Genomic DNA, 11608 nt, shown 5'->3' with positions numbered 1-11608 from the left:
TTTACAGCTATTACACCTGGTCATCGGGCTACTGTATCTATCTATCAATCTCCCTGGGGAGTCTTTTTAACTCCGCTTAGTGCAGCCGACACTTTGGCGCAACGGATTTATACCACCCTCGCAGGTACCCATTTACACCTGGGTGAAGTGAAGCAATCGCAGGTTAATTTCTTGCTCAAGGAAAATTAGCAGTGCCCCTAGTGGGGTTCGATCCCGGGACCTCTCGATCCCTGAGCGCGCGTCCTACCACTGGACTACTGCTCCTACTGTCAATATGGAACTTGAAACACCAAATTATATTTATAGCATAATTTCTAGGTACATGTATATTTCAAGATTTTTTAGCTTAACTTTTTTTTTGAAGAAAATAAAAGAGGTACTGTTACAGTCATGGCGTCCTTTCCGTCTGCAAACAAATTAAACTGGACTTTTGGTCCAAGCTTTAAATGACCTTGACCATCAAGCTCAATTACTGAATTTTCATAAATTTTGTTTTTATTCCCCCAAAATGAAGATTTCAGTGAAACTTCACAGGACAAGCCTAGTTGTGCATAGTATCTTGATTTTTCAGTAAATTAACTTTGTCCATCCTTCATCTCCAAAATCATTTTGGAAATTTCAGTGAACATTTCTAAAATTGTTGGCATGGTGTCGTGATTTTCCAACCTCAGTTGTGCATAGTGCCATGATTTTTTTTTGTGCGTACAGTTATGGGTCCTTGATGGAATTTTTTTAGTAAAATTTGTTCAGACTATTTCTCCTACACTTCTAATGGAATTTCAATGAAATTTTAGGACTAATATTCATCAAAGGTGGTCGGGCGTCTAAAATCGGTATTTTGGTATATATTGCGGATTTTATGTCAAAGCAACCTTTCGGGGGCACATTTAGTCACATTTCAGTCACGGCTCTTGTTTTCTTTAATTTTCTTTATGCAGATTTGTTTATACTGTTTTTTTTTTTTTGCTTTTACGTTTTTTTTTTCTTTTAGAAAATGTAAAAAAGTCCAGCATTGCCTTTGCAAGACGGTGGCTCTTGTTAGCACAAGTTTCCAAAGAAAAGCAAAGCTATTGCCACTGTCCATTTGTGAGCGTTGGCGTTGATTAATTTTTTAGTTATTTTATGGTTATAAACTTCAGTACTAGTGAAGTTATTCCGTTGATGCTTCTTGATGAATTCTACCTGACATGCCCAATTCTAAGTCAAGCGGTCAAGGTCACTGGGATGCAGTCAAGGTCACTGGGACCTGTTAATCCTGTAATAATAATAATAAATACAACTGGCCGTTCAAGCAAAGTACATTGACCTAGGATCTCTGAACATTTTAAAATAGATGTACCTTAATGTACCTGTCAACCTGTTTTCCGCTTAAAAGGCCTACAACTGGCCATTCATGCAAAGTACATTGACCTGGGATCGTCATCATTTTAAATAGATGTACCTTAATGAGTTATAAGCCGTTCAAAAGGCCCAATGTCAACTTGACCTTTAATAAAAAGTACAGTAGAAACAGTCCAGTCGAACATTGACCATAATTTTTAACAAGAATATGTCTGCATTGACTCTCAAAAAACTACATCCGATGTTCTTGTTGGGCTGATTTGCTAATTATTGTTTTATTTCTGTTAAAGTAAGCAGGCATTATTATGCAAGAAACGATTAGAAAAAGTTTTCATTAGTGAAAAAAATATCCTTTTATGCCCCTCTGTGGTGAGAATGTAGCCCATGTGTTGGTGTTTGCCTATAGACTTCTGCATGTCCTGTACACTTTTGAATGGGTCTTCATCAAACTTTGATTGTTCGTCTTAAAGAGATAGGCAATGCAAGTAATGAAGAAATAATAATAGAAGAAGTATACTATAAATCTAGATACCACAATTTGGATAAAATCTTAATGAAACCACTGTCGGAACCCCCGATTTCTATATTCATCACGAATGAAGAGTACACATTACGAGTACGCCTGGGTTAATGAGGATGAATAAAATTTTCTCTTTATATTTTGTCTTGGAGATGTCTTACATCGAGATAGGATATGGGTTAATTCGGCTTTAACATGCACGGTGGCACCTGGGGTCCTCTTCCACCAGTAACTCTGTAAAACCATCATATAACGGTAATAACTTAAAGATCCTGTATGTTTTGTAATTGAGATTGCATACCACTCTTCATTAAATTATATATGTATGTAATTATGCAAATTGATTAATTTTCAAACATCAAAGAATATGTAAAATATGTATTGCAAATATTTGTACATATTTAAGGTAATCATTAAATTATATGCATTCATTTCTTATTGAAAAAATTGACTTAGAATTTATAGAAAACAAAATTCTAATTACCTAGTAAAGTAGTTTCCCTAAAAATTATGTACTTTATCAATTTGACAACTTACAAATGTATAATCGAAGCACTGTCGCTATGACCACTTCATTTTTTAATTGTTGTGCAATACGTTTTCAGAAAATATAAAAGAATTGGGCCTACACAACATACCATTGATTGTTTGTTACATAAGATGATATTTATTTCGTGTAAACTCACAAGTTCTGCTTTTTCACGTATGTGTTTATTGAATATGTATGTTTTAATGTGTGTAAAAGAAATCCCATCATGCATGCAGAAGTTACAGACGAGACACAAACTAAGGGTCAGCAGCAGATAAACTAAATGACAAAACACAAAGTTCAATCACTTGCTGTAACCTTGACTTTTGAGCGCCTTTCGCGCGACACAATTAAGTGTAGATATATCATATCTCTGTTTCCCTTGTAAAAGAATTGTGGTTTTATATCATATATGTGTAGAAATAGAATTGTGGTTTTTATGCCATATATGTGGAGAAATGCATGCAGACGTTATGGACCGGATATAAACGTTAATGGCACTAGATTTTATATACTTAAGGACAATGAAAACGCACGGTCGGGATAATTGCATTTTAACAAGGAAAATATATTTCTTTTAAATATTTTTTCACAGTTTCATAAAACCGAATGCATTTCGGTCATTTAGATACCAAAGTTATGAAAAATGATTGCATTTTAATGAAAGTTATTGCATGATAAAAGGACAGTACCGAAAAATCAAAAGTAACACTTTGGGCTAATTTGTGATAAAATCACAACAAAAACAGATTTAATCAATTCATGGTTACTTTATGAAATGAAATTATTTATTTTTTTAACTGATAATTATTAACTTGTTTTTTACACCACCTTTCTAGAAATGTTAGACACAAATGAGCAAATAATTTTTTTATGAAAAATGAATATTAAACTTTGCCAATGTTCAGTTTCAGAAATCGTAAAAAGCTCACATTGAATTGCATAAACACTTTCCTCTATTAAACTGCTGCTTAATTTCAAACAATACTGAAGATTTGCTAGGCAAAATTGGTATGCAATGGTTCTACAAAGAATTAACCGCCTGTAGATTTAAGGACAGATTCAATCTGGTCTATCTTTCAATCAAAATTTTGTACATATCAAAGCGCCAACCATTTTGGTGTCCATCGGTCTACAAATCTAGGCTTCACCAGCGTTTTCGCACTAAACTACAGGCCGAATGGCGCCAGATTCCACAGGCGAACTATCCGCCACCGTAAGGTCTATGAGGCCGACGATGTACATCTGTAAGATATCGAGACGCTGATGGAGGACATTGTTTGTTTTATAAAGATCCCGACGGTGACATTAGAAAATAGACATTTATGAGTGACTTTTTGTTTTGGATTTTCATTTCGGTTTTTGCCTTTGTTAAGTTTGCATTACTGTTTTATGAAAAAGTGTGATTTTTTGGGATTTTCACCTAAGGTCTCACGATTACTGTGTACATTTGATTTTAAAGTATTCATTTTTGAATTATTTTCCAGTTGTTAAGTTTGCTTTTTGTATTGAAGTGTTATGATATATATCTAATTGAGTCGTTAGTGTTTTGTTTTCATGTAATAAAATGCATATTGTGCGGGCGGGCGTTTTCATTGTCCTTAAGTATATATGAGAAATACGCTAAGCTCAATACTCTAGCTGTGAGTATGCGACCCGGGTCTTAAACACGTGCACACGGACAAGGGTAATGTTCAGTATAAAGTATAGCCACCACCCCCATTTTATAGCGGGAGCATAAAATATAATATCTGGAGGCATTTTTGTGTCGCCTCTACGGAGTAGTGGCGACATATAGGGATCACTTCTCCGTCGTCTGTCTGTCCGTCCGTCACAAAACTTGTCCGGACTACTTCTCATAAACTACTGGTGCAATTTCAGCCAAACTTTACAGGAATGATGAGTACCAAGTCTAGTTGTGCATATTGTCAGTATTTTCCGGTTCAATGATTTTTGTCAGAGTTATGGCCCTTTAATATTTTTTTATTTTTAAAGTTTGTCCGGACTACTTAATGCAATTTCAATGAAACTTTACAGGATTGATCTGTAGCTCAAGTCCTTGCGCACATTGCATGGGTTTTCCGGTTGAATGATTTTTGGCCGAGTAATGGCCCTTTGATAAAAAGGTGTTTTTTCTGTGTGTTGCCAGATACACAAAAGCTTGTCCGGACAACTCCTCATAAACTACTGGTGCAATTTTATCCAAACTTTACAGGAATGATCAGTACCAAGTCTAGTTGTGCACTGTCCGTCTGTCTGTCCGTCTGTCACAAAACTTGTCCCAACATGAAATTGGCCATCATGAGGCGACACATGTGATCACTGATCGCTCTTGTTATATACCAGCAGACTATATAATGTTTTTATGGACTATTAAAGCAACACATGATTGCATCTGTTGATGCCGGGTGATACACATTTAATATTTAAAACAGGACGATTATATTACAGTATCATACATGTACGCATTTTATGACAAACAGAAATATCGAGCCATTTGAAAGACTTTACTTTCGATTAAATACAAGGGAGGTATACCGCGTAAAAGTAACCCCGTGATTTAACTTACTGTAACATTTAGAAGTACGGGAACCGCCACTGCTGGTGACACATGTATATGGTCTCAAAAGGACTGGTTAACAGTTTTTGTTCTGGAACATTAATTATATTATGCAAGTAATTATATCCCCAGACTAAGGAATAGATGAGGTATTAAAAAAAACACATACAAATAATAAACTTACGAAAATATTACTTTATTAAAACGCTGTTTATCATGCAAAATGAAAACGTTATTTTTTCATCATAATGGAAGCAGTAAGCATCATAATGGAAGCAGTAAGCTTGAGATCAAACCTTTTAATTACATATTTGATTTGTTTTTAATGAAAACTGATAAAAAAAAACAAATTGCTCCAGAATCAACATCTTTATAAAAAGATCGCATACTCTAGTAGAAGAACCGCGCGATGAGCATATCTATAAATCTTGTACAATGTGTTCAGGTAATGTTGAACTGGTAATAACTATTTGAAAGACAAATTTACACAGTGAAATGTTTGTTAGGGAAGTGGTGCATCATTTTCTTGCTGCAGAAGCAATATTGACAACAAACATGGATGAGAAGTTGAACGTGTATGAGTACGCCACCATTGACCTTTTAAACCATTTCCAAGATCCTCTCACAGCTTTTTTAGTCCGCTTTGCGATCTATGAATAAGAGAAAATGAAGATGTTTTTGGAAAAAAATGAAAACAAACAAGTTGGTACCGGCATGCAACGTGATTAATGCGCTTGTCATACACCAGTTAGTCAATATTAACTTAAAATGCAAAGGAAAAAACAGAATGCATATAGTATATTATGTCAATATATTTACATAATAGTATATAGTGTACAAATAAAATGAAGACAAATTAATATTCAACGAGTAAACGATGAAAGTCAAAATGCGCGAACAAGGAAATATTAATTTACTTTTTTCAAGAACATTTAAAATGCCTTCTGTATAAAGAGGACATGCATGCAAATATTTGGTATGTCCATGGGTGACAATGAGGTTTGTTCATCGGATCATAGCAATACAACTGATTTAAAATATTTTTTTCATGCATTAATCCGCTACTATAACGACAGCGACTAGGGTTTCTTATCTACATATCAACTTGAATATATGTGGACGAACATGCACGTGTATACCCATAATGATCGTTTCTGGGCCCATATCTTCTTAAACTTTCATAAAAGAAATCACAGTCAGCGGGTAGAGGTCCAATCATTGGTACCCCTGCTATATAGAATGCTTGCCGTAAAACTTTTAATGCCCGACGAGAAATGCGCGTAATCCGTCTTTTTACCTACAGTATACAGACCATATATATCAATATATCTAAAGGGATCATACATATTCAAATACGTTAGTAAACAGTGTTATCTCATTCAATGATAAAGTCAACATAGAAAACAAATCATCTTTATTTACTTTGTCATTCAAGAGTCTAAATCATTTGTCGTAACATATAGACTTAATATATATATATATTTATTCATAGCCAACAATTCTAACAAGGCATTTAAATATATCTGCTCTGAACAAAGATAAAACAAAAAAATAAATAATATAAATTCTAATATGCATTAAAGTCTATCAGATCAAAGTTAACAAATATAAAGTATACATTTTGAGATGAAAAAAAACATGGAACTCATGACATAAGTACTATATACAGTATATGTATAAAAATAATGTAAGTTATAACCAACAATAGGGAATGACTTCTGGTAAAGTATAGTTGTCATATGCTAACCTTATGATACGGACTTATTTCTTATGACTACATATGAAACAATGGCCAAATATAAGGTACATAGGTAACGCGGTAATTTTGATAAATATAATTAACTCTCTTATAAAGTTACAGTTTTAAATAAAATGTTATGTCAGAAATTTCGGCAATTTATTATGAAAAAGATATTTTATAATAAAAAAAACAACATTTAGACAACACCCTGGGAAATTGGTCAAAGGCCAGAGATATGAAAATATACTGTCGTCTGCTACCGTCAGACGTGACTTTCTATTCCCATTTAATGCTGTAGCTGACAGTGTAAATGGTTGCTTACTTTAACGCCATTAAGACAATATTGAGACTCTACACTTTTTCTCTAAGATATTACTACATCAGGTAAGTTCCCTCAGAGGCTCTAATCTTATAATGCTAGCCGACTATTAATATTTTTAATAACGCCGCATTTTCTTAATAATATTCCTCATCAGGAAGTACCTAGCGTTTATATTTTTTATCTATTATTCAATATAATAATAGGTTGAATGAAAATGACCCAGTTTAAATAGTGTTCAATTCTTTTTAAATTGTTCATTCTGTAGTTTTTACGATTTTTACATACAATTAAGTACGATACTGTACCATGGCAGTTTAAAATAAATCATACTCGTATTCTAAAGAGCAAAATTAGAATTGTTTCCACAGAATAACAATGTATAGTCTCCAATGCGTTAAAGCTGCATGCCTCCATATTAGCCAAACTATTTCAAGGAAATAAAACTTGAGAAAAATGTACTAAGATTTTTTAAAAAGGTAAAAATTCAGGGCTTATTTTGCAGTATTTATCACGCATGACTAACTAAGTCAGGGCCATTTTATTGGTTATTTACGTGGATTATAAGTGTCATTTTTAATGTGTAAATTACATTGTTCTCTTCGCAATATTTACTTTTTCAAAATTGTCATAAAAAGATATAAAAAAAATAGAATGAATTTGTAGGCATGCTGCTTTAAACCATTTATATTTTTGTCTTGGAGTGATAATTTACAAACTACATTTTAGAGGAAATGTGTACAAGTAATTGAACATGGATTTACATTTTATTTAAAAAAAAAAAAAAAGATTCTAATAATCAAAAAGTAATGAAATACTTGCAGCATCACTACTTGACCAGACTAGTTATGTCATCTAAACACTAATTGGTATTTTAATATCCGTAATCGGCATTCGTTGAGCATTGGACTGTTCCAAATTTAAAGATCCTGTATGTTTTGTGATTGATATTGTTACTGTGTGTATACCACACTTGCAAAAAATTATATATGTATATAATTATGCAAATAAAACAATTTTCAAATATCGAAGAATATGTAAAATGTGTTTTGCAAATATTTGTGCACATTATATTTAATCAATAAATTGTATGCATTCATTTCTTATTGGAAAATTTGACTTAGAATTTATAGAAAATAAATTTCTAATTACCTGAAATGTTAAATTCGGTTATATCTTTATAAATAATGCTTATTGGATCTTACAATATTGACAAATCTTAATTTGAGCATCATATTTATAAAATAAAATCATGAAAAAAATGTGTTACAGGATCTTTAAAGCAGAACAAGAATGGTCGTGTGTGTTGGGGTACAAGGGGTTAGCACTGACTTGTATTGCAGTAGTGAGAGGGCACAGTCTAAATGACCAGCGTTTCACAAAATGACCCATCATGGTATTTCTATCAATTAATTCATATCATGAGTCGAGAAACAAATAGCATTTAAATGTGTAGAAAAATATGTACAGACACGAGCAATGTTTATGAAACACTGCATTTCAGTATCACTTTCAAAATTTGATATCTGTCATTATCATGTGATGTAAATGCATTATGTTAAATATGTATGCAAATAAATTAAATACCAAAAATAGCTTATATTGTAAACAAGTTTTGGAAGACAACATGCAAATATCAGTGTATGTAAAAGAATGAATGAATAAATATAATAAAATGAACATGATATATATCAGATCTTAAAATCCATGTATCAGAGTCATCTAATCATAACTAGATTAAGACACAATAGGTTGCTCTTATTTCATGTTTATTATAACGGTGATGTTTTAACTGTATGAAAAATGTAATTTTAATTAACTATTTACAAAGTTTATAAACGATAAGTTTTGAAGTGTGGTATTTGTAAACAATTCAGATCAAGTACATATATATAATGAAGAGATTCGGTTTCATCTAATTCGTGTAGACTTTGATCTAAAAAAGCCTCTGAAAAAATTGAAGAATGCTACCTTTTTCTTTCTTTTGGTTTTCTTTTCAGATTTAAAAACGTGTGATTGTTCTATGTTATCATCGACACCTTCATACGAGTCCTCGTTATCTTTTGGTGATTCATCTGTTGATTGAACAACATTATCGGTTTCATCGTCTTGAGAATTATCAAATTTGGCATACTGTCGTTGGGAGTAGCTGTTCATTCGCCTATGAACCTTTTTCATCATTGATGAAGAACTGGCACTATGAACTATTCCGTTGTTTTGTTTAGAATCTTTTATAATCTTTTTTGTGTCTTTATGGTTTTCATGATGATCGTCCTCATCATCGTTTTCTTCATGTTCACAATCACTTTTACCACCATCAGTATCGGCTTCACTGCTACTGTCGCTTGACTGTCCTTCAGATTTGTTATGACTAGACGTTTTCTCGGTACTCTGTCCATTCACTTCTATAGTAACTTCATTCACCGGCTTATTAATTTCAACTATCTCTACTTCAGTGGTAAACGGATCATTGGGGGTATTATTTAGGTCAGTTTCATCAAGATCTGCTTTAACATCATTCTTTTCCAATTTGGTATCACCTCTTACAGACTTGACATGTCCATTATTCTGGTCATCGACATTTTCGGTATCTGTTTCGTTGTCAATAGTCTCTTGTGCGTCAATAAATACCTCCTCATCCTCATTACCTAAATCACCGTACTTCTTGGACTTTGAACCAAAAATGTTAGTAAAGATAGTAAGATTTATACTAGATCGAACACTGGATCCCAAGCGCCCTATTGCCTTAAACATGACTTCCTCCTTATTGATATAAACACAACACCAACTTGTCACATATATGAAATATTTATCACAGTTGTGTGGTTATTTCGTAATGTAATCCAAATTTAGAGTAGACAAACATCTCTGAAAATCGTTGGCAATTGTTGATAATAGTCCTATACGCGTAATTCGGACATTTTATATAAAAAAGTCCAATTTTTTGTTATCTTAAATCGTTAGATATCCGGAATGTTTAAAACATTATACCTGTCATTGCTCCAATACCGTGTTCCATACTTTGAACTTTTAGATAAAATCGTGTAAGTAGCGGTGTGTATATAACCGTGACCTTACGGGGTTTATACTATTTAATAAATACTGTAGGTATTTCACGTTGTGCCTGCCAACCTATATTTATTTACACCCGTATTCGCCTAAAAGGTGACAAGATACGCTTCGGTTAATGTGTGTAACCCGATTCGCTTTATATAATCAATAATGGCTTGCACGGACAAATCCTTAACATGTTATGATTACGAAAAATGTAATGTAAATTCAAGTTCATCACATAACGTCAGTTGTGTTTTTCAAAATGTTAAATTGATCATTAATTGTATGTACCTGTATTAAAATTTGTATATATTACACACGTTTCAGCAGGATCTTTAAATGTCATTTAAAACATTACTTTTTCAAAACTTTATCATATTCTTCATATACTAGTAAATGCCAAAAAAAATGAACAAAAAATTTAAAATATTAACGATTTAAATAAGACTTTTGAATATACATGTAGAACAACAAGAACAACAACAAACAAGTTTTCATCAGTTAAATAATATTGTTACTTAAATCATCTTTATCTATTTAGTAGTGGTAAGAAACACCCATAGTTTTGATATGAAAGGAAAGAAACAAAAACAAAGAAACAAATAAAAGCATTTCTGGAAAAAATGGTTAATTCAAACAGGAATGTGTCAGACTTGGTAAAAACAGAGTGTGGGTTCAGAAAACTGGTCATCTATCGATGGGCCATCGTTATATATTCATAAAATACAATTCAAACAAGAAGTATATGTAAAAAAAATACTCGGCCGTATGTATCTATGTATGTATCTACGTACGTATACGTACGTGCGTGCGTGCGTGCGTGCATGTATGTATGTATATGTATGTATGTATGTATGTATAAGTTTTTGGTTAATCTTTTGATTTATCTATTCTTAGACAATAAAGACGTCTGGCTCTGTCAGACATTATCAATCAAAGTGTTTGTGTTTGTGTTAACTCTATTGATTATGACACAAATTAACAAGGATGAACATGTACCGTGGTAATAGTAAAACATAAAATAAACCGTTCACATGTAAAAAGATCTGAATGCAAGAAGAATTGTTAAACAAAACTTAAATATCTGAGCAAATTAAATAGAAAGTTAAAGAACTATCATGTACATTTTATTTTAGAACTATCCCTTACATTATATGTCATGATGGCATCCTTAACATTTTAGATTAGAATTATCTTAGAATGACAAGAACTATCCTTTACATTTTATCCTAGAATGGCCAATAAGATTCCCAGATTTCATTTTTGATTTAAAAATGACCAATGAAAACTCTTCTTATATTTAGTTCTTTACAGAACAGACTGGCCTTCGGGAGGTTTATCATCCAGATTCGAAAATATAGACATTTTAAGTTGTACAAGAGCCATGTCAACATGGCCATTCCCCGCCGAATGTGTTTCCTCATTGGAAGAATGTATATGTAGTAGAGCAGAATAATTCCATTTTGGTCTTTTGGTAATGAAAACTGATGGCTGAAGTGATTACAGATTTGAAACCTATGTGAATACTGATGGCTAAAAATAAC

At 32.6% G+C, this 11608-nt stretch overlaps 1 protein-coding gene across 1 annotated transcript; it reads right to left on the bottom strand.

The window, feature by feature from the left end:
• Positions 1-5125: 5125 nt before the first annotated feature.
• On the bottom strand, positions 5126-10087 carry LOC132716389 (AP-3 complex subunit beta-1-like). Its single transcript, XM_060699652.1, has 2 exons — positions 8982-10087; positions 5126-5600 (listed from the first exon to the last, which is right to left on the bottom strand). Exons 1-2 carry the CDS (start codon positions 9762-9764, stop codon positions 5469-5471), a joined length of 915 nt encoding a protein of 304 aa, XP_060555635.1. The 5' UTR covers positions 9765-10087; the 3' UTR covers positions 5126-5468.
• Positions 10088-11608: the final 1521 nt, after the last annotated feature.

Source organism: Ruditapes philippinarum, unplaced genomic scaffold (genome assembly GCF_026571515.1).
Source record: "Ruditapes philippinarum isolate M1 unplaced genomic scaffold, ASM2657151v2 ctg2895_1_1_1_1, whole genome shotgun sequence".
Classification (NCBI taxonomy): Eukaryota; Metazoa; Mollusca; class Bivalvia; order Venerida; family Veneridae; genus Ruditapes; species Ruditapes philippinarum.
Note: the sequence above shows the minus strand (reverse complement) of the source record. Positions and strands in the feature narration are given on the sequence as shown.